Here is a 24,121-nt window from a genome sequence, read left to right as displayed (position 1 = left end):
TTCATCAGTTTTTACTTTACTGAGTGTGTTTTGTATAAAGGATAATGCTGCTTTGAAGGTGGCTGTGTAGAAGGGACAAGTCTTCTGCTGCAGTGTTAGTGGAAGATAGATGTACCTGAAGCAAAACCATGGAGCCAAACAACCATAAACCTGGTGTTTGAAATTTGTAGCTGGATCCAAAGTTTGTGTCTTGAACCCATCTGTACTTAAAATCATTTCTCATTAGGGTTGCCAATTTTGGTTGGATATATTCCTGGAGATTTCATCACATGACATAATCTTTAATTAAATATTAATCTTTAATTCCTGGAGACTCCAGGCCAATCCTGGTGGGTTGGCAACCCTATTTATCATGGTGTAATGTGAACTAGTAGATATTCAAACAAAAAACAACTTTAGGTGCTATTTCGCAATCTTTGCAGTACTTCAGTAGAATGCTATCTGTCATCCAAAAAGAAAAGCATTTCAGGATTGTCATCAAGTTGTCAAATTTTAAAGTTGTATTGATTCCTCCAAAGGAGTAATTAAATAATAAAAGAAAAATCAATAATTCTGTAGCTGTTCTTTCTTCCCCTTCTTCAGACAACCGTCTCGCAGCAATCCCACAGATTGAGAGACTCATGTTTCAAAAAACAGCATCCACAAATCAGGATGCTGCAAGTCTTATAATGATTTTGCTGGTTTTCCTTTGAAAATTGGATGTCTGATGTTTTATTTATTCATTCTAGTTTAATGGAATAAATCTGAGAAATGCTACAGAGCAGCAGGCTCGACTGATCATTGGACAGCAATGTGACACCATAACTATTCTGGCTCAGTACAACCCACATATGTATCAACTTGGCAATCACTCACGATCGAGGTAAAAGTAGCTAGACCTTGAAAACGCTATTGTCTGGTCTGTGTCATTTATCAAGATATTAAAAACATTCTAAACTGACACTATTAAAGATGTTTTGATTAAAAAATATGAGTGCTTAGAAAAAACAAAACAAGGTGAATAGCATCCATTTTAAAACCAAGGCATTTGTTTTATTTTGTTTAAGACTAAACAAGGAAAAAGTTACTTTTCAGAAACATGAAACTAAGAACAAAAAGTGTGTTCTTTTCTACCACAGTAATCACACGCTGGTGCGCTTTAGGAGCGCTAGTAGCATTGACACTTTGTCAAAAGAGTACTGAAGTTGGGTTTTTGGTTTTTGGTTTTTTTTTTTTTTTTTTTTTTTTTTGCAAAGTCTGTGCAATTATATATAGGCTTTTTTAGGAATTTTCTCAGAGTTGAGGGGGGGAAGAGCCTACTGGCCTTTGAAGAGGGGACTTCTATCTAAAATATACCTGACTACATATCAAAAAATAAGGGACTGTTTCTGTAAGAATCCACTTGGATCTTTAGAAACAGGCTGGTTCAAGCAAAAAAATCTACCCTCCAGAGAGACTACCTGGACATTCACAAAGGTGAACTGTAGTGCTCTTAAGAGGGAAAAAAACAAGTTAATGACACCATCAATATTTAAGCAGCCACATTCCTTGGTCAGCTTTAGTTGTTACTGATGTCCTCTGCTTGTAGTAGGCTCATACTGTGATAAGCTCAGGCCTTGTCTACGCTACAGGGAAAAGTCGATCTAAGCCGTGCAATTTGTGTTACATGAATAGCGTAACTCAAATCGATGTAGCTTAGATCTACTTACTGTGGGGTCCACACTACACTCTTCACTAGACCCGCTAAATTGACCGACCACCAATGCATCGATTGCCACGCATCGATTCCCTGGTAAGTGTAGACAAACCTCAGTATAAATGCTAGCTAGGTAACTCAATGCCTGCAGACACTGCAGGTAAATAAAACATCCCAACCCGCCAGCAGCTTACCCTGACAAGCTGGGAGCCAAAGTTTGCCAACCCCTGAAATATAGGGTCAGCTTATGAAAGGGTCATACAGTTTTTATCTATCTATCTATCTTGGGGAGCCGGCTTATAAACAAACGGGCTAATGAACAAGTATATACGGCATTTATTCAGAAATAGCAATAAAAAGCAAAAATATACTAGTTTCAGAGTAACAGCCGTGTTAGTCTGTATTCGCAAAAAGAAAAGGAGTACTTGTGGCACCTTAGAGACTAACCAATTTATTTGAGCATGAGCTTTCGTGAGCTACAGCTCACTTCATCAGCTGTAGCTCACGAAAGCTCATGTTTAAAAATATACTAGTGAGGCGTATAGTTCCCTACAGAAACCAAGGACCTAACTGGGAGATCTGCACAGAGAAGTCTTGCAGAACAGAACCCAAAGACATTAGCTATAACGGTAGTGCAAAGTTGCCTAGAAAGAAATTTAGAAGGCTTATACTGTTGCACTATTTTGAGATTTCTCATCTGATTTCAACTTGATTTTAGCCCAGATGGAGAATCCAGGGAAAACCAGTATCTGAATTATGAATGTTCCTTGATATCTGAAGTTAGTTTGGTATTTGTTGGACTGTTAACATTTATCAGTGTATTTTACACCCTCTCTCGCTCTCTGTTTAGTTCTCGCTTAGAACCAGTGAGCAATCATTCCACTCCTCAAGGCAGTGGAGCTGCAACCCCCGACAATCATTCCATAATTGATACTGTGAGTGAACAGGATGAAGGAACAATGACACCTCCATCCAAACAAACCACACCGACAACTAGTCCCCGGAATTCCATGAGGTAAGTAGTCTGACCATGTCATTTTCTGTTTTCCAAAATTGGGGGAGGACAAGACATGAAATGAAACGTGCTTCTTGAAGTGCACTGACATGTTTCAATAGACAGGAGCACATGGCTTGAGATAAAACAATTTCCTTGTTTCTTGCAGACCTATTTGAGAAGCACTTCAAATACAAATGTAGCAACAAGATTAGTTTAATTAAGAACCATATAGGAAGCATGAAGTTGAAGTTAAAAATGGGATGCTTATGCTCTAGAGATGTAATAAGGAGGGAAATAGACTGCTTTTCTTCTTGTTGCACTTGGAATTGTAAATGAGAGCAGCTAATACACTTTTTTCAAATTGCTATCAAAAGGGTCCCTGTGGACACAAACAAGAGGACCCCTGAACCAAGAAATGTTGTCATTAAAAAATCCCAAGTGGAGCTTGGAATCCAGATATGTGGTGGAAACCTGCATGGAATATTTGTGTCTGATATAGAAGATGACAGCCCAGCGAAAGGACCTGATGGACTAGTAACAGGAGACATAATACTTGAGGTAAACTGTGAAGATACAAAATATAGAAGACATATTCCCTTCTAACCTTTCAAATTTTTAAAAAAGCATGTAGCTTGAGAGCATGCCTGATGGTAGTCCAACAAATTGGTTGTTGCTACTAGATTCCTTACAGCAGGGCACTTTCTGGCAGGTTTGACAGCTACATGCAGTTGCCCGTAGGAACTACGTTGTTCGCTTTTATGTTTCTGTCCTGAAGCATTCTTTTCTCTGCTTCATGTTAGGCCTTGCTTACACTAGGGGCACTCAGCAAAAGTCACCCCCCACCCCCACCCCCCCCACTAAGACCAGTTCATTTTCACCAGTGTTAGTAACCCTGGAAAACCTAGTGCAGACTGATGGCCCTTCCAAGTGTGAAAAATGTCTAAGTGATGGTATGAGAACTCTGAGTCTGTTTGAAACAAGAGCTCTGAGATCTGTGAACTGTCCCCATCATTTCGATGGTGTGTTACGTTGCAAGTCTCTTAAGTGTTTAAATGCCAACAGGAACTATTTCACAGGTGATCGTTTTAGCAGAAATATGCTTATTTTTCATTGTTAGCTGGAGTGGCAACTGGGACAGGGTGTCGTGGGGCAACTAGTTGCTGGGAAATGTGAAATTACCATTATCAGAAATTAATCTCTTTGTCAGCCATATGTATAATTCCTAGTGTAGACGTGGTAAACTGCTATGAGCCACAGTTAGCACAGTTTCATCTGTCTGCAGTAGGGGTTTGCAGTGGTTCAGCCACACAGATGGCTGTAATTAGGACAAACTCTCAGTGCAGAGAAGACCTTAGACTGCTCTGAGGAGAGTCATCCACTTCCCAGAACGAAAACTGTCCCATGACCTACTCTGCACTTACTCCTTGTCAGTACAAAAATCTGCAGGACGCTGCAAGAGTAACAACTGCAGCAGCATACGAAAAATTGGATTAGTATGAAAACCCTAAATTGCACAAAGAACTCTGTGCTGATTGGAACAGACTGTTGAGGAGGGGAGGGAGTATGCCATGATTCTGGAGTCGCTGCCCCATAGCTTGGGCCTAATATACCACTGGGGACTCAGGGCCTTGGTTTTAACTCTCACAGTTAAATAGTTGACAATAACTGACACTACACGGAGGCTTATCTTTGCTAAAGACAGGGAGTTTAGAGTACAAACTACACATAAGCTTGAAGTACTATTGTTGGTGTACATGTACTAGGAGTTGAGAATTAGTGCTCTAGAGGGTAGTAGGCTCTAGATGGGAAACCTTGAGCCCTGACTCTGTAGATAGGATACAATAGCCCCTATGGACCGCAAGCCCTCTCCCCGTGTGGTGGAAGCAAGAAGAAGGGAGGTTCCATGTTACAGAGAAGTTTGGTCTTGTATCACAGATTTCCCTGGTGACCTTGGGCAACCCCTTAATCTTTCTGTGCCTTGTTTTTCCATCTGTGAAATGGGGATATTTCCCTACTTGACAGGGGTATTGGGAGGATAAATACATTGTTTGTGAGATGCCTAGATACTAATGTGATGGAGTGCAGGTGAGTACTTTGGTAGATGTTCCCATTGTACCTGCTTACTCCTTGATACTGGTCCACACGTAGGAGATGTGCAGGGTTTGTTTTTAAGTTTACGCCTTGATTCAGACCACTTGATCTGCCTACGAATCCTAAAATAAAAATCATGGACTGAACAGAGACACTGAATTTGTGGTTTATTACAACAATCTGTACCCCATTAACCCCCTCTTTTTGTCCTCTGACTGCAGAAGTGTTAACAGGCCACTCAACCTTGAATAGTACCTTACAATATGTGCTAAAAGAAATGCATGCATCCGATGCAGTGAGCTGTAGCTCACGAAAACGTATGCTCAAATAAATTTGTTAGCCTCTAAGGTGCCACAAGTACTCCTTTTCTTTTTGCGGATACAGACTAACACGGCTGCCACTCTGAAACCTGTACTTACGCTAACAATCTGTTCCACCCTGCATTTTGCTGTGACTCTGGGAGTACCTTTCCCAGACCTGAAGAGCTCTGTGTGGTTCGAAAGCTTGTCTCTCTCACCAACCAAAGTTGGTGCAATAAAAGAGATTACTGCCTTGTCTACAAGATTATGTCAACCTGTACACAATCAGCCAGCGCATTGTGGGATGGCTCCTGAAAGCGATAACAGTCGACATAAGGAACACACTGTCTACACTGACACTGCGTCGACCTAATTACATCAACCATGACTCTATGCTGTTTGGGGAGGTGGTGTTACAATCAGCGTAGAGATGCACTGGCGTCAGCGGGAGCCAAATTTAAGCGAAGATGTTTCCATAGCTAGGTCGATGTAAGGTGCACCTAACCCCTCACCCACTTTTTCTCTCTAGGAATCCTAAATAAGTTCTCCTTGGAATCTTGTGATTTCCTGCTTTTGTGTCCAGAATAGCTAAGGGAATATGGTGGCTTTTTCTCTTCTTGTGTATATCCACTGCATTTTCTTCAGGGATTTTTTTTTAAATCCTTCTCTCTCTCTCTCTCTCTCAGTACTGAACATTTTAACTGGTGCCTACACTAATGTTGTATCATGCTGTGGTGAGTTTTCCTTTTACACACGTACCTGCCATTGGGAGAACCAAACTCCCACTTCAAATGCTTCCTCAGGCTCCACTCTAATCCTACAATGTATTAAGACACAGCGTCAGCTCCGAGACCTCATGAGTTTTCGGTTTTTCTGTATTTTACAGTATGGATCTGTTGATATGCGAAATAAAACAGCTGAGGAAGCCTACCTTGAAATGCTGAAGCCAGGAGAAAATATCAGAGTGAAGGCTCAGTACAGAATAGAAGAATTCAACAAGATTAAAGAGTTACCTGGAGATGGATTCTATATCAGGTATTCACATGTCCATTGTATAGCTTAGATTTTTCCAGTAAGAATCACATGTAGTTGCAAATAGTTTCAAGGTAAAGGACCATACAAAGCTGCTAGAATAGTATGCTGACCATTGTATGCAAGGGATCAGAGAGGCAGCAAATCAGTCTTTTGGCGTATTTTGGAAATTCAAAGCACAATGCCGTATCTCAGTTAGCCCTTGATTCTTTGCAATTGCTGGAAGTGTGCAACCTGTATCCCAAGTTTAACTGCATACTGTACTGTGAGTACATGGGCATTTGGAATGTTAGAGACCAACTCCAGCGGAGAGTCATTTATTTTCCTAAATATCTACACCACTTGCTTCACTTGAGATGGTGGAGCTTCAGTTATAGAATCTATTTATGTCTCTCTTTGCAGAGCACTTTATGATCGGCTGGCAGAGGTGGAGCAGGATTTAAACTTTAAGAAGGATGACATTTTGTATGTTGATGATACTCTACCACAGGGGAACTTTGGTTGCTGGATGGCTTGGCAGCTGGATGAGAATGCTCAAAAGCTAGAGAGAGGACAGATTCCCAGCAAATATATGTAAGTGACCTTAGTGAAAAATTGTTTCTTAAAGTTCCTGAATGATGAGCTATAAACAAAAAAGAACCGGGTTTCAGTCTTCAAAGCTGTGTGATTCCCGTGAGGTATTAGTTTCCTAGAAGTGTTTTAGGGGTGGCATGTTTTAATAACATCTAATAAAATAAGACGTTCTGTCAAGTCATTTTTAGTGCTGCTAATAGTAACCTCCTAAAAGTAGAAATGACACACAGTGCTGTGCTGTGAAAGAAGATTCAGACAGTAACCAGAAATATCATTTAAATTGGGGGTGTAAGACCCATTTTTAGACAGCCATTCCCTTTTGAATTATGATATGTGTAGATTGAGGACTGTGTACCCAAAACAATCCACTATTACCAAAGGGAAATATTCACCAAGATCAAGGGCAGAATATAACCTTTATTCAGCCATTACATTTTTAGCTGTTTAGTGAAGTCGCATTCAGTATCACTCAGTAGGCAAATAGTCTCACCTTTTTAAGACCACTGCTATTTCTGCACTTCCATTCTCTCCTTTCCTCATAAGAACTTGTAAGCAATTCTTGACCATAGAAGCTATGCTAATACGTAGGCTAGCTGTTACATAGTATAGACATAATTATCCTCACACTGTTCCTGTGAGCTAAGTAAAAAGGAACTGACCCTATTTTGCAGACATAAAGATACCTGCTATGTGTACAGTAAGTTTGCTTCCATTTTTAATACAACTGCATGATAGTAATTTTGTGTTAGACTGTTAAACAAAACTAATCACCTAGTTTGCAGAAACAATAATGGCAATACAACGTGCAGCATCTCATAACCAAAAGTGTGGTTATACGTCTATGTAGGGGGAGGTGGGCTTTCATTGGGAATTAGGGGCCTAATTACCTTTAAAAATCTTCCCCAAAATTCTCAGCCAGAACTTGTCAAGCTCTTTCCAGTGCTATTATGTTTACCCACATTCTAGTGTCCCTGAAGAAAGGCCCAGAAAGTCAGACTTAAGAGATATAATACATGGGATATATTCTTCCAATGTTGATCAATAGTAGTTTCAGGTATCTTTTCAGGTTATGGATATTCTGTTGATGCTGCTTGAGATCATTTGGCAATTGTCCTATACAAGTTTTCCTTAGTGATGTTAGATTTTTTTCTTTTCTTTTGTGAAGAATGGCTCTTAAAATCCCTATGTGTTGGTACTAACCTGAATACAATTACTCAATCCATTTCACTCTAGGATGGACCAGGAGTTCTATAGGAGACACAGTATGTCTGAGACTAAAGATGAAAACAGCTCCACTAAGACTTTGTCAGCAGCAGCTCGAAGATCATTCTTTAGAAGAAAGCATAAACACAAGCGTAGTGGTTCCAAAGATGGAAAAGATTTACTGGCTCTCGATACAATCAGTACAGACTCCATTCCTTTCTTGGATGGCAAGTGCCTTTGTTAGATTTAGTTTTCTTAAGGCTATGAAAAACACCTGAGAGAAGTGTGGTTTTCTGGTTGGTCTGCGTATAAACACTGGAGAATCATCTGTGTACTGTGACACTCATTGTCCTCAGGCACCAACATAGGCATTAAATAACAAACCAGATCATCATCTCAAATTAGTGCTTGTAATTTATTAACTTAAAAAGAAAAAGTCCATTTCCCGATGTATGAATATTAAAATTTAACCTTTTGAGCAGGGTTGCCTCCCTCAGCCCCCCCCTTTAATTATCTGAACGATACTGCAAAAACATTTTAAATTGTGCATAAGTGACTTTTTTGTTTCTCTTTTTAGATTCTGTGAGTCTGGCTTATCAGCGTGTACAGAAGGTGGATTGTACCTCTCCCAGGCCCGTACTCATTCTAGGACCATTACCTGATGCTGTGAAGGACATGCTAGTCAAAGAATCTCCTGGAAAATTTTGTAGATGTCCCCTTGGTAAGTGTACAAGGATTGAGAGCAACTTTGTGTGTTTTGCCATGTCATGTTTATTTGTACTTGTAGAAATAACACAATCATCTGACCCAACAACTGGATTAAAGGGTAGCACAAAGATTCTAGAAGGGGTAGGAAAAAGCAGGACCATGAAATTCTATATAATATCCTGTAAATCTTGTTCTGTGGTTAAGAAATATAAATGAACCAAGTATCAATTTTTGTTCTTTGAAACAGAAGTGATGAAAGCTTCCCAACAAGCCATCGAACGGGGAGTGAAAGACTGTTTGTTTATAGATTACAAACGAAGGAGTGGACATTTTGATGTGACAACAGTAGCTTCAATAAAGGAGATAACAGAGAAGGTGATTGTCTCTCTATGGTATCTTCTCCAGCTCTCCAGTTCACTGTAAAATTTACAGATAATTATTATATACTGTGTTTCCTGAAAAAAATTGTACTAGTACTGATATTGTTCTGTTTCAAAAGATTACCAAAGAATTGTTCCCAGGGCATTTTCTTATTGAGAAAAACAAGGTAATTTAATATAAATGCTGTTACCTTGTTTTATCATGTCACTATTTAAAGACTCTCTTATAATCCTAGTTGTAGAGAAATTGGTTGTGTTAGTGGTTCTTTTTTAAGTCATCTTAATATTAGTTAAAAATAGAAATTCTGTGCATTGCATAGTTTGAATTAAAAATATTTTGAAAAATAAAAAGTTAAGTACTTTGTTTCTTGACATTGCTCAGAGCATGAAATTTGCCAGTGCATAAACACTGCAAGAAAGAAACCTCTAAACTGACGTTAACAGAATTAAAATGTGTTCTGTCAAACCGGATATATACTCTTACCGCTAAAGGAGTAGAGCTGCATATTTGGTCTCATTAGGAGATATGAAAGACTATTAATCTGTTCTTAAAGATAAAAATAAATGAATACCTAAATCCTTTTTTGCAATAGGTTTGAGATTAGTTGATTCCATCTGTTTTAAGCTAAATTTTCAATTTAATATCAATATCCTCAAATAAGTGTCTTTTTTATTAATAGATTTTTTTGTACTCTAAATGGGGTTTACTGTTTCAGGTATTTTTGTCATCCTGAGGATTGATAAATCCTTTACATACAATGCACGTTGTAGTTACTGCCACAACATATTTTATGTGTAAAAGGTGTTGAAAATATGCTTAATGGCCTGTTATATAAATGTAAAACAAATTCTGTTGAGTTACTGGGGTTTCACTGGGGAATTAATAGTGGCTTTGTAACTTTGCTTATGCTTTCTACCCCAATGTTTGTTTTTAGGACTGTCATTGTCTGTTGGACATTGCTCCTCATGCCATTGAACGGCTTCACAGTGTTCATATCTACCCTATTGTCATCTTCATTCGGTACAAAAATGCTAAGCAAATCAAGTAAGTGAGAAATATAGCTTACAGCCACTTGTTTTGTTATACAGTAATAGTTTGTATAGCCAGTTTCATTGTAGTATCTCAGAAAACCTTTTTAAATGTGAATCAATTAAGCCTTGCAACTCTCGTGTGGTAGGAAGACTTATCCCCATGCAACAGAGGGATAAAATGAAGGGACGTCTGTAACTTACCATGTTTTGATAGGAAGTATATTAAGTAGTGCTGTTTATTAATCGCAGTTAACTCATGTGATTAACTCAAAAATTAATTGCGATTTTGAAAATTAATTGTGATTAATCGCAGTTTTAATCACACTGTTAAACAATAGAATACCAATTTCCATTTATTAAAATATTTTTGGATGGTTTTTCTATGTTTTCAAATATATTGATTTCAATTACAACACAGAATACGAAGTGTACTGTGCTCACTTTATATTATTTTTATTATCATTTTACAGTGCAAATATTTGTAAACAAAAGAAATAGTATTTTTCTGTTCACCACATACAAGTACCGTAGTGCGATCTCTTTAGCGCAAAATTGTAACTTACAAATGTAGATTTCTTTTTTGTTACACAACTGCATTAAAAAACAAAGCAATGTAAAACTTTAGAGCCTACAAGTCTACTCAGTCCGACTTCTTGTTCTGCCAATCGCTAAGAGAAATAAAAGCGGCAAAGAGTCCTGTGGCACCTTATAGACTAACAGACGTATTGGAGCATAAGCTTTCGTGGGTCAATACCCACTTTGTCGGATGCATGTAGTAGAAATTTCCAGAGGCAGGTATAAATATACAAGTAAGAATCAGGCTAGGGATAACGAGGTTAGTTCCATCAGGGAGGATGAGGCCCTCTTCAGCAGTTCAGATGTGATCACCAAGGGAGGAGAAACTGTTTTTGTAGTTGGCTAGCCGTTCACAGTCTTTGTTTAATCCTGAGCTGATGGTGTCAAATTTGCAAATGAACTGAAGCTCAGCAATTTCTCTTTGAAGTCTGGTCCTGAAGTTTTTTTGCTCCAATACATCTGTTAGTCTATAAGGTGCCACAGGACACTTTTACAGATCCAGACTAACACGGCTACCCCTCTGATATAAGAGAAATAAGTTTGTTTACATTTACGGGAGATAATGCTGCCCACTTCTTATTTACATCACCTAAGGCCTGGTCTACACTACAAGTTTGTCTGATTTAGCAGCATTAAATCCGAATTAACCCTGCACCCGTCCACACAACGAAGCCATTTTTTCGACATAAAGGACTCTGAAAACTGATATCTGTACTCCTCCCCAACAAGGGGATTAGCGCTGAAATAGACATCGCCATTTCGAATTAGGGTTAGTGTGGACGCAGTTCGAAGGTATTGGCCTCCGGGAGCTATCCCACAGTGCACCATTGTGACCGCTCTGGACAGCACTCTGAACTCAGATGCACTGGCCAGGTGTACAGGAAAAGCCCCGGGGACTTTTGAATCTCTTTTCCTGTTTGGCCAGGCAAGCTTATCAGCACAGGTGACCATGCAGTCCCAGAATCGAAAAAGAGCTCCAGCCTGGACCGAACGGGAGATACTGGATCTGATTGCTGTATGGGTAGAGGAATCCGTGCTATCAGAACTACGTTCCAAAAGATAAAATGCCAAAACATTTCAAAAAATCTCTGAGGCCATGCAGGACAGAGGCTACACCAGGGGCTCAACACAGTGCCGCGGGAAACTTAAGGAGCTCAGACAAGCGTACCAGAAAACCAAAGAATCAAATGGATGCTATGGGACAGAGCCCCAGACATGCCGCTTCTTCGCTGAGCTGCATGCAATTCTGGGGGGGGCCGCCACCACTACCCCACCCCTGTCCGTGGACTCTGATGATGGGGTACTCTCCGCCATGGCTGAGGATTTTGCAGATGGGGAAGATGAGGAGGACGAGCTTAAGGAGAGCACACAGCACACGGTTCTCCCCGACAGCCAGGATCTTTATCACTTTGCCTGAAATACCCTCCCAACCCAACAAAGCTAGAAAAGGGACCTCTGGTGAGTGTACCTTTTTAAATATAATACATGTTATAAAAGGAAGCTTTTTTTAATGATTAAGTAGCCCTGAGGACTTGGGATGCATTTGTGGCCAGTACAGCTACTGGAAAAGTCTGTTAACGTGTCTGGGGATGGAGCGGAAATCCTCCAGAGACATCTCCATGGCGCTCTCCTGGAGGTACTCTAAAAGCCTTTGCCGAAGGTTCCTGGGGAGAGCAGCCTTATTCCGTCCTCCATGGTAGGACACTTTACTACACCATGCTAGTAGCAAGTAATCTGGTATCATTGCATGACAAAGCCTGGTGGCGTATGGTCCTGGTGTTCGCTGGCATTCAAGCAACATCTGTTCTTTATCTCTCTGTGTTATCCTCAGGAGAGTGATATCGTTCATGGTAACCTGGTTGAAATAGGGGAATTTAATTAAGGGGGCATTCAGAGATGGCCACTCCCGCTGGGCTGTTTGCCTGTGGCTGAAAAGAAATCCTCCCCACAGTTAGCCATGCGGTGGGGGGTGGGGCCCGGCAGTGGCATTGGCGCTGAGCTGTTCGCATTAGGCTAGCAGGGATCTTCCCTGATACCAGCCAGGCGGTTGGGGGAGAGGAAGAGCGATCATCCCAGAGAACTGGATGGGGCGAGGGGGTTTGTTTGGTTTCTGCTGCTGCACGTTAACAGGAAAACCGCAGCACTAAATGGCCAACTCAACGGGCTTTGCTTGGTATGGGAGAGGAGGGCGCTGCTGTTATGAAGGTTGCAGAAGCCGAAAGACTATGGCTTACCATGGCCGCCTGCAGGCCCAATTCTGTTGCCCGGCCCTGCGTGTGTGATCTCTAACCCCAAAGCCGCAGGCACCCAATATAAGATGCAAAATGCGACCTTCTACCAAAATCACATGGGCTACGTAATGTGAATAGAGTTGTTCACCGTGAAAGAGTATAGCCATTGTTCTGTAAAATGTATCTTTTTTTTAATACTTCACTCCCTTTTTTTCCTCCAGCAGCTGCAAATGTTTCAAGCCTCCCTCCTCTGTCCCAAAGCCTATCTCAGATAAGGCGGCGAAAAAAACGCACGCGCGAGGAAATGTTCTCGGGGTTCATGCAGTCGTCTGGCACTGACAGAGCTGTGCAGAGGGACACAATAGCAGAGTACAGGATGGTGGCCGATGGTGAACGTGAGGAGAGGTGGCGTCAGGAAGATCAGAGGAGGCATGAGGAAACACTGGGCCTACTGCGGGAGCAAACGGACATGCTCCGGCGTCTGGTGGAGGTCCATGAACGGCAGCAGGATCACAGACTGCCGCTGCAGCCCCTGCTTAACCGCCCTCCGTCCTCCCAAGTTCCATAGCCTCCTCACCCAGATGCCCAAGAACGCGGAGGGGGAGGCTCTGGGCACCCAACCACTCCACCCCAGTGGACAGCCCAAGCAAGAGAAGGCTGGCATTCAACAAGTTTTAAAGTGGCCTTTTCCTTCCCTCCTACCCTCCTCCCACATCGCACCCGGGCTACCCTTTGAGTTATCTCCCTATTTTTCAGAGTAGCAGCCATGTTCGTCTGTATCCTCAAAAAAGAAAAGGAGTACTTGTGGCACCTTAGAGACTAACAAATTTATTTGAGCATAAGCTGTAACTCATGAAAGCTGATGCTCAAATAAATTTGTTAGTCTCTAAGGTGCCACAAGTACTCCTTTTCTTTTTCCCTATTTTTATAATCAATTAATAAAGAATACATGTTTTTTAAATGACAGTGACTTTTTCCTTTGCAAGCAAGCTGTGATCGAAGGCGGGGGGGGCGGGTGGCTTACAGGGAATTAGAGTCAACCAAGGGGGCAGGTTTTCATCAAGGAGAACAAACAGAAGTGTCACACAGTACCCTGGCCAGTCATGAAACTGGTTTTCAAAGCTTCTCTGATGCTCACCGCTTCCTTCTGTGCTCTTCTAACTGCCCCGGTGTCTGGCTGCGCGTATTCAGCGGCCAGGCGATTTGCATCAACTTCCCACCCCACCATAAAAGTCTCCCCCTTACTCACTCAGAGATTGTGGAGCACACAGCAAGCAGCAATAACAATGGGAATATTGATTTCGCTGAGGTCTGAGCGAGTCAGTAAACTGCGCCAGTGACCCTTTAAACGTGCAAATGCACATTCTACCACCATTCTGCACTTGCTCAGTCAGTAGCTGAACAGCTCCTGACTACTGTCCAGGGTGCCGGTGTACGGCTTCATGAGCCATGGCATTAAGGGGTAGGCTGAGTCTCCAAGGATAACTATAGGCATTTCAACATCCCCAACGATTATTTTCTGGTCTGGAAAGTAAGTCCCTTGCTGCAGCTGTTGAAACAGACCAGAGTTCCTGAAGGTGCGAGCGTCATGTACCTTTCCCGGCCATCCCACATTGATGTTGATGAAACGTCCCTTGTGATCCACCAGTGCTTGCAGCACCATTGAAAAGTACCCCTTGCAGTTTATATACTGGCTGCCCTGGTGGTCCGGTCCCAAGATAGAGATATGCGTTCCGTCTATAGCCCCACCATAGATAGGGAATCCCATTGCAGCAAAGCCATCTAGTATGACTTGCACATTTCCACATTTCCCAGAGTCACTACCTTTGATAGCAGCAACTCAATTATTGCGCTGGCTACTTGCATCACAGCAACCCCCACAGTAGATTTTCCCACTCCAAATTGATTACCGACTGACCGGTAGCTGTCTGGCGTTGCAAGCTTCCACAGGGCTATTGCCACTCGCTTGTGAACTGTGAGGGCTGCTCTAATCTTGGTATTCTTGCGCTTCAGGGCAGGGGAAGGCAAGTCACAAAATTCCATGAAAGTGCCCTTACACGTGCAAAAGTTTCGGAGCCGCTGGGAATCATCCCAGACCCACAACACTATGCGGTCCCACCACGCTGTGCTTGTTTCCCGGGCCAAGAATCGGCGTTCCATGGCATGAGCCTGCCGCATTAACACCATGATCTCCAAATTGCGGGGGAACGCAGTTTTAGAGAAATCTGTGTTCATGTATTCCTCACCTGGTTTTTCAGGTGCTGGTTCTGCATACACTGCACGATAATGCGCGAGGTGTTTACAATGGTCATAACTGCTATGGTGAGCTAAACGGGCTCCATGCTTGCTGTGCTATGGCATCTGCTCCTGCTCGGGCAATCCAGAGAAAAGGGCGTGAAACGATTGTTTGCCGTTGCGCTGGCGGGGGGGGAGCGACTGACAACATAGTTTACAGGGTTGGCTTACAGGGAATTAAAATCAACAAAGGGGGTGGCTTTGCAAGAAACGGAATGGCCCCTTCAAGGATAGAACTCAAAACTGGGTTTAGCAGGCCGTTGATTTCACGAAGGGGGGGAGGAGAAAATGAATACAAAACAAATCTGATCTATTTCTTGTTTTGATCCACTTCATCTATCTTCATACATCCTGCTGGCAGCAGACTGTGCAGTACGACCACTAGCCATCGTCATCTCCTGGGTGCTCGGCAGAAGAAGTGCAGTATGACTGCTGGCCATCGTCTTCTGTTGGCTGCAGATTAAAAGACAGCGCACTGCCGGTAGGACTGAATCGCCATGAGACAAAACTTAAAAGGGAAATGACCTGGCTGAGTCACTCCCTTGTTTGCCCAGGCACCCCTGACCTTATCGAGGTCGGTTAAAAGAGCACCTTGGACTACGTCAACGACGGCTACCAGTCATACTGCACTGTCCGCTGCCAAAAGGCAATAAACTACTGCAGTGTAGCAATGCAGTACCACGTCTGCCAGCACTCAGGAGACATACGGTGATGGTTAGCTGAGTGGGCTCCATGCTTGCCGTGGTATGGCGTCTGCACAGGTAACTGAAGAAAAAAGGCGCAAAACAATAGTCTGCCCTTGCTTTCATGGAGGGAGGGAAGGGGGAGCCTGATGATATGTACCCAGAACCACCTGCGACAATGTTTTAGCCCCATCAGGCACTTGGATTTCTACCCAGAATTCCAGTGGGCGGCAGAGACTCCGGGAACTGTGGGATAGCTACCCACAGTGAAACACTCCAGAAATCGACAGTTGCCTCAGTACTGTGGACACACTCCGCTGACTACATGCACTTAGAGCATTTGTGTGGGGACACACACAATCGACTGTATAAAAACGGGTTTCAGAGTAACAGCCGTGTTAGTCTGTATTCGCAAAAAGAAATGGAGTACTTGTGGCACCTTAGAGACTAACCAATTTATTTGAGCATGAGCTTTCGTGAGCTACAGCTCACTTCATCGATGAAGTGAGCTGTAGCTCACGAAAGCTCATGCTCAAATAAATTGGTTAGTCTCTAAGGTGCCACAAGTACTCCATTTCTTTTTGTATAAAAACGCTTTCTACAAAACCGACTTCTATAAATTCGACCTAATTTCGTAGTGTAGACAAGGCCTGAAAGTGAGTACAGGCTTTTGCACGGCACTTTTGTCGCTGGCATTGCAAGGCATTTACATGCCAGATATGCTAACTATTTGTATGCCCCTTCATGCTTCGGCCACCAGTCCAGAGGACATGCTTTTACGCTGATGACTCTCGTTAAAAAAATAATGCATTAATTAAATTTATGGCTAAACTCCTTGGGGGGAGAATTGTATATTTCTTGGCGTTTTACCTGCATTCTGCCATATATTTCATGTTATAGCAGTCTCCGATGATGACTCAGCATATGTTCATTTTAAGAACACTTTCACTGCAGATTTGACAAAGTGCAAAGAAGGTACTAATATGAAATTTCTAAAGATAGCTACAGCACTCATCCCAAGGTTTAAGAATCTGAAGTGCTTTCCAAAATCTGTGGAGCATGCATTTCAGAAGTCTTAAAAGCACAACACTCTGATGCAGAAATTACAGAACCCAAACCACCAAAAAGGAAAATCAGCCTTCTGCTGGTGGCATCTGACTCAAATGATGGAAATGAACATGCGTCAGGACATACTAGTCTTTAGCGTATTTAGCACATAAATATCTTGCAACGCCGGCTATAAGAATGCCATACGAATGCCTGTTCTCACTTTCAGATGACTTTGTAAACAAGAAGCGGGCAGCATTATCTCCTGCAAATGTAAACAAACTTGTTTGTCTGAGCAATTGGCTGTACAAGAAGTAGGACTGAGCGGACTTTCTAGGCTCTAAAGTTTTACATTGTTTTATTTTTGAATGCAGTTTTTTTTACATAATTCTACATTTCTAAGTTCAACTTTCATGATAACTTTCACTACTTGTATGAGATGAATTGAAAAACTATTTCATTTTTTACAATGCAAATATTTGTAATTAAAAATAAACAAAGTGAGCACTGTATGCTTCATATTCTCTGTAAAGCTGTACTAGCTATTGGCTAGATTTTCAAAATATAAAGCAACTTCTGCTGTTGAGCACTCTTACAGCTACTGTTTTTGAAAACCAACTTAAATATAATATTGTGAAAGATTGAACTGTTGACACAAGTCCTGATTTCTCAGTGCTCATCAAAATTAGGAGGAGTACTTGTGGCACTTTAGAGACTAACAAATTTATTTGGGCATAAGCTTTCGTGGGCTGAAACTCACTTCATCAGATGCATGCAGTGGAAAATACAGTAGGAAGATATATAGATATACAGAGAACATGGAAAAAATGAGTGTTGCCATATCAACTTTAATGAGACTAATCAATTAAGGTGAGCTATTATCAGCAAGAGAAAAAAAACTTTTGTAGTGATAATCAGGATGGCCCATTTCAAAGTTTAATTATCACTACAAAAGTTTATTTTCTCCTGCTGATAATAGCCCACCTTAATTGATTAGTCTAGTTAGAGTTGGTACGGCAACACCCATTTTTTCACGTTCTCTGTATGTATGTGTCTGTCTGTCTGTCTTCCTACTGTATTTTCCACTGCATGCATCCGCTGAAGTGGGTTTTAGCCTACGAAAGTTTATGCCCAAATAAATTTGTTAGTCTCTAAGGTGCAACAAGTACTCCTCGTTCTTTTTGCTGATACAGACTAACACAGCTACCACTCTGAAACCTGTCATCAAAATTCGGTGTATTAGCACATTAGCATTGGGAATACCTGTCCTGGGCATCAAAAGTTTAATAGTAGGATTTTCAAAAGCACCTAAGTAATTTAGCACAGGTCTCATTAATTTTCAGAGGGATCTGTGCTCCTAGGTCAATTAGATGCTTTTGAAAACCACCCTAATACTAGGACAGTGTCTACAATAACACCAACACTGGCCCAGCTTGATGTATTAGCTCAGCATTGCAAAGGCAGGCTATCTGCTTTTCACCCTTTCAGACAGAAACTTGCCTTTACTCACTAACCCCTAGGAGAGCCTCTGTTTACGTTAGGGCTCTGTACCTACCTCGCCCAATTGCTACAGTATCCAAAGTGTGATAGCTAAACATCGGATCTTGGTTTCATACTTATGAGAGTATTTTGTAGAGATGGGCTTGAACCAAATCCATGGATCTAAATGCTCCTGAATGCTGGAGAAATGTTGATCTGGAGGAGGACTTTACAGCTTGTACCTAGCTGCCCCCTCACCCCTCCACCCCAATTTATATCATAAGATTCTCTGTTTATTTGTAAAGTTTAATAAATACATTTACATTTTAAGTCCTTTGATAGAGCAGTTTCTTTAGTGTTGTTTTGATAAAGAAGTGTTTTTTTCAAAGTGTAGGATGATCTGAGACTTCTGAACTGAACTTTAAAACTGGAGAAGTTGGAGGTTTTTTTCTTTGCTTTCACTGAGTGAATTTCTGCTAATGTTCTGCTGTGTTTCCTATTACAGCAATTCATATGCCTTGGCTATCACTTAAACCTGATATTACTGGTAATATTACACTGAATCACCAGACGGCGCTCTCTGTGTGCCTGAATATTAATCAGAGGCTTGGACATTACCATAACTGTATGTAATTCATCTACAGTCTGTTGAAAGAATAACTGCTAAGCAGACATTTTATTTCTTTTCTTACAGAGAGCAAAAAGACCCAATCTTTCTGAGGGACAAAGTTACACAAAAACATTCCAAAGAACAATTTGAGACAGCTCAAAAAATAGAACAGGAATATAGCAAGTACTTCACAGGTTAGTATTTAATAATCATTTCAGTAAGAACACAGTTTCAGGTTGTTCCACCTAAACTATGTTTCAAAAGAGCCTTTCGTACATAGCAGGTTTTTTTGTGTTTTTTCTCTCCTTTGGTTCTGGTCATGTTTGTGCTCTGATTCTTTTTAAAGAGAATATAATCTTTTTAAAAAAAAAAGTCACAACTGCTTAATCTATAACATGGAGTTTTAGTTTTAGTATTTAGAGTATCTTCTACATATAGTATAATGACACCTCTCAAAATGGCTTGGCACAAATGACCCAGTATTGGGAGCATTATGATGAAACTATATAAAGTGTAAGTGTTATTGATGTGACTGTTGTCATAACATTACAACATGCATTGATTTTTTTATTATTATTATTCCTCTAGAGTGTGGTGTATTTCGGAGTTCTAATGTAAGAAAGCTATACTGGGATTTAATGGATTTGGAATAATACATATTGATATGACATGTTATAGGGGTTTTTAAGAAGGCGAGTACACAGCTATTGGAATGGAACCATTATACATAATCATATCAGAGGTCTGTTTTGATGGCATAGTTCATAATATGAGCCACTGAACGTTTGAGGAATGTTTTCGAACATCTTTTACCCGAGACAGTGCTGCAGTACTTAAAGGATACTTCAGTTCATTTCAGCACCAAACTCTTCTGCATAAGCTCATAACATTCAGGCTGAAATCTCTGTACTATAGAAGCAAATGGCCCCAACATTACACAAACGGTGCCTAGGAAACACAGCATGAAGTCCTTATAACAATATTAATAATTCCTAGCCCTTATATAGAGCTATAGTCCTTAACGTTTCTTTTAATTTAGAAGAAATTCTGCTGTGATTTTTACAGAAGTGGTTTTACACACACACACTATCTTTAGGGACAGGTCTGTCTCTCCATAAGAAGGTATTACTATTACATGTTGAGAAAAGTCACAAATCATTAACAATGGCAGTTTTCCAGCTTAAATAAGAGAAGTACTCCATTTTCAAAGAAGTGACCATGAACCTTGTAAATGTGCACATAACTAGTTTTTATATAACCACATGCTATCCTCTGCTCTTGTGTGTGGGTGTTGCACCCCTTTGTTGCATGTTGTCTTAATTGAGGCCAATCCTGCAACAAACCATGTGTGACCAGAGACTCATTGCATGATGAGGGGCCTTAAAGTGTAAGTTCTTTGAGGCATGGACTGTCTGTACGGTGCCTAGCAGTTTGCAGGCCCCAATTTGATGCTCCTGGATGCTACTGAGACAGACAGAACCAAAACAGCTGTGTTGAAACTGAATTATACTTTTGACATACTAAAAATTCCAAGCTAAGATTCAGTGCTTAACTGACATAGCAGGATTCTGAGAAAAGTGTGTAGTTTAAGCATAGAGTGATATGTAATCTTGCACGCAATAGCTTTTTCTCCCTGGTGTGCAGCAGACCTACAGATCTGAACCCTGGGGCTGCTTCAGTAACCAACCTTTTTTGGCTAATAGCCCATTTAGGCCATCATCAGTTCAGAGACTGCACACTTCGTTTGATCTGTATTGCCTTTTAAATGCCCCTTTTTGTCCTTTTTTGAGTCCGTGCATTCTGCTTCCAAATTCTCATGGTGTTGGTGCGGCACTGTGTGCTGTGTCCATTAGAATACTTTTCTGTTGAAGTGGTATTCAAGTGTCTCGGTTCAGACGAGGAAAAGTCTGCCTCTTGCTATTTTTTCCTATTACTCGAGAGAATTGTTAGCTGTGGTCACAGGCTCTTTCAGGCACGGCTGTTAAGATATGCAAGGCACTCTAACGTTTTAAAGCTCCTATGGTCTGCTCTCCCTTGTCTACACGGATTTTTTTTCCTACATGAGTGCTGTTGCAGCTGAACAACTGCTAGAGCAAGGAATAGCAGGCAGACATTAAGAAGTGTCAGTACAGGCAAGGCCCAAGCTTTGGGGATGATTATTATTATTTTGGTTAAGTCCCATTACCTGTTCCTAACTGCCTGCACTAGTTATTTTGAATGGCTTGAGGGTCCTGGGCAAAGTTTATTTTAGTGGGTAACACCGTGATGCAAAACTCTCGCTGTTAATTCTTCAAACTGAGCACTCCAGGACAGATATATCAGGGATTTCTCAACAAGAAGGCCCTTGCCTTTTGAACTTGTTCTGCTTGGCATTCCACCGTCGTCTGAGTTTGGCATGCCTACGAACACTATGCAAGGTGTATTTATGGCTATTTGCTTCTCTTCCCCCCCCCACCCCTCCCCAACATAGTTGTCTCAATAAATTTGTGGTAACAGCAATGGTGGTTTTATTTAGCTCATCCCTATACAATTAGTTTTAAATATTTGTAAACAGCACCTAGTTGCTACAGCTATAGTCTGTGTGTATTACTATATAAATATTAAACCTTGAACACCCCTTGCTCAACTGTGGGTTTATTATGATATTCTGGGGTTCTGGCCATTTTTAGGGGTAATGAACAAATTCTGCCACATGCTTCTGAAAATAGCAAGCAAAGGACTCAGTAACAAAACAGTTGTCTTAGTTGATGATAGCCAGGGCTCTGACTGCCTTCTTTTGTCATTTTAAGGGTTCGCAGGAGAGTCTGATATTAAATACTTAACCTTTCTGCTCTATTTATCCTTGTTATTGTTTTACTCACATTCTTGTATCTGCCAGATATCCAAGTGGTTAATTTATTCATGGTCTGTTGATAAATACTCTGTAGGAAAATACCTGGCTATGAATTGCTTTTTCTGGTGCCTGATGTGTGTGATTGTGGTGTTTGTTTTTATTTTTGTAGGTATTGTCCAGGGAGGAGCCCTTTCAAGCATTTGCACTCAGATTATGACAACTGTTGATCAAGAACAAAATAAAGTCCTGTGGATTCCAGCTGGCCCGCTATAGATACTTGCTGTGAAACTCTTCTACGGCTGTAACTAAACAGTTGGCTTTTCTTTTTGTCCAATGGACACTGTCCATTATATCTCTCTAGAGATGTAAAGATTGATTTTCATGAAGGGGATGGATACACTGAATAAAAAAACATCCACAAGGTGGGCTGGAAGAGAGAGATCACTTTATCAGAAAAACTTGTATTTTACGGTGTGCTTTTATACAAAACAGGATGGGATATAACGTAGGTGTACTTTTTCATAGGAGATTAATTTAGTGATGCTGCGAAACAAAAACCCTTTAGAATGACAAGTTTACAAAATCCTTTTCCAAGTATTTGGTTGTTGTTTACTTGAATGTCTTTTTTTAAGTTTTTCCTTTCCCCAAATGAGGCATATCTCCAAAATGGAGTGATGTTTTTACATATGAATGAATGGTTGTGGGCAGTGTGATTCTACCTTGCAATTCTAACCATTTCCGAGCACGCTGTTGACATGACTACCGGGTAATCACATGGGTTTTGTGAACGGTACATTTTGGGAGTGAGCTCAGAAGGAAGTGCACTCCTCTACAGGGCAGACCACTGTTGATAAAATACAAATGCTTGTCTGTCAAAGATACTGTTTTTTGTTTTTATGCATGGAGCAAATATTTAAACATCATAATATATCTGATCAATCTGAACTTAGTGTGTGTTGAGAAATAATTTTTGGTTGTTGGGCCTGGATTAAGTAGAGATGGGGAGAGTCCATAGCTAGGCCTAGCATGCTGTGTTTGTCACTTTTAGAGACTGTAAATATTGAAAGCTTATGTTGGTGCAATTTTGCAGGGTAATTCTTAAGCATTGTACTTCAGTGTGTAGCATTCACATAGATTTTTATTTAATATAAGAACAGTCACAGTTTTAGGGCTTTGATTAAAAGCCTGTAGGGAGGTACTATAATTGCTAGTGTTGTCACTGTCAACAAATAAGCAATCATTTAGTTTTGGTTCAAGACTTATGTACCCATTGTACCAAACTCCATTGCATCAGTTCCTTTTTTGTTTTTGCACTTCTGAGTCTGTGTTCCTAACAAGTTTGTTTTTGTCTCTCTTTAACTGTATGTCATGTTTGTAGATACTGTACTTCAGTTGTTCTTTTGAAGAAGAACTGTTTCTCGGTGACTGTTCCTAACATTTCATTATGTAGCAAGAAGTATTTTTTAGTTTTACCCAACAGTGTGTAGTTTTGCTTTTATTTGCAGTTTTTTTAATTAAAAAAGGGATTCTTCTTGTACAGCTCTTTAAAGAAAAATTTGGTCCTAAATTTTAACTTCTGTTTTCCAGATACTGTTTTATCGTTCAAAATACTTAAAAAAAATATAGGAAATGTATTGATGAATTACTGGTAAAAATACTTTACATGTTGTGGGACAGCAATTATATTTTTTTTAAGTTGAGGTCAGAGTTGGACTCCAATGGTACAGTTGACACAGGTACAGTTCTGACTTGGATTTTCTGTACTAAAAATAAAAATGTCAATTTGTATAAAAAAAGTTAAAGAAACTGATTACTGTGTTAAATAAGTCAATTTCTAGAACTTGACTTGTGCATAAGAACTATTTATGTATTGTATATTCTCACTTTTTACTTGACATATGGAGCCAATTTTAGTTCTTGTACTCATAACATTTGCACATATAAAATCTTCATTCTGTAGACTGAAATTGACATGTGGGCTCTGTACACACAAGCTTTCTCCACAAAATAGATTCTGCAGGCATAATTTGTACACTTACCTCCAATTCTTTTTTCTTCACCTAAGGTCTATGGGTTTTCAGGGTGTTGGCAGAATTCAGACTTGTCAATAGATGTTTCAAGGACACATTCCTTTCTGAAGCGCCTGCCAATTGAGATAACTGATGAAAAACTGTCCCTTACCGATATTTTTATAAGGGCTTGGCTACACTTGCAGATGTAGAGCGCTGGAAGTTAAACCAGCCTTCGGAGACCGCAGCAGGGAAAATGCTGCTATGTTTTTACACTGTCAGCTGCAAGCACAGTGGTGTGGCCATGTTAGCAGCTCTTGAGAGCAGTGCATTGTGGTAGCTATCCCAGTGTGCAAATGGCTGCAGCA

General features: G+C 40.7%; 1 protein-coding gene across 4 annotated transcripts in view; it reads left to right on the top strand.

Moving 5' to 3' along the window:
• The window catches only part of DLG5 (discs large MAGUK scaffold protein 5), a 188,163-nt gene extending 164,458 nt beyond the window's left edge, over positions 1–23,705 (top strand). For 2 of the 4 annotated variants that reach the window (XM_077821061.1, XM_077821059.1), the window contains 11 exons: positions 729–862; positions 2,526–2,690; positions 3,047–3,230; positions 5,949–6,097; positions 6,497–6,667; positions 7,901–8,097; positions 8,448–8,591; positions 8,826–8,953; positions 9,894–10,003; positions 18,996–19,105; positions 21,914–23,705. In XM_077821061.1, coding sequence (XP_077677187.1) covers positions 729–862; positions 2,526–2,690; positions 3,047–3,230; positions 5,949–6,097; positions 6,497–6,667; positions 7,901–8,097; positions 8,448–8,591; positions 8,826–8,953; positions 9,894–10,003; positions 18,996–19,105; positions 21,914–22,017 — 1,596 coding nt within the window. In that variant the 3' untranslated portion in view covers positions 22,018–23,705. Of the gene's footprint in view, positions 1–728; positions 863–2,525; positions 2,691–3,046; positions 3,231–5,948; positions 6,098–6,496; positions 6,668–7,900; positions 8,098–8,447; positions 8,592–8,825; positions 8,954–9,893; positions 10,004–11,160; positions 12,025–13,018; positions 13,611–18,995; positions 19,106–21,913 lie in introns of those variants that run through there. The other 2 variants (XR_013346573.1, XR_013346572.1) reach the window with 2 other exon arrangements.
• Positions 23,706–24,121: the final 416 nt, after the last annotated feature.

The sequence above is a fragment of the Eretmochelys imbricata genome, chromosome 7, assembly GCF_965152235.1.
Source record: "Eretmochelys imbricata isolate rEreImb1 chromosome 7, rEreImb1.hap1, whole genome shotgun sequence".
NCBI classification, from domain to species: domain Eukaryota; kingdom Metazoa; phylum Chordata; order Testudines; family Cheloniidae; genus Eretmochelys; species Eretmochelys imbricata.
The sequence above is the reverse complement of the archived record's forward strand: the minus strand, read 5'-3'. Positions and strand labels throughout refer to the sequence as shown.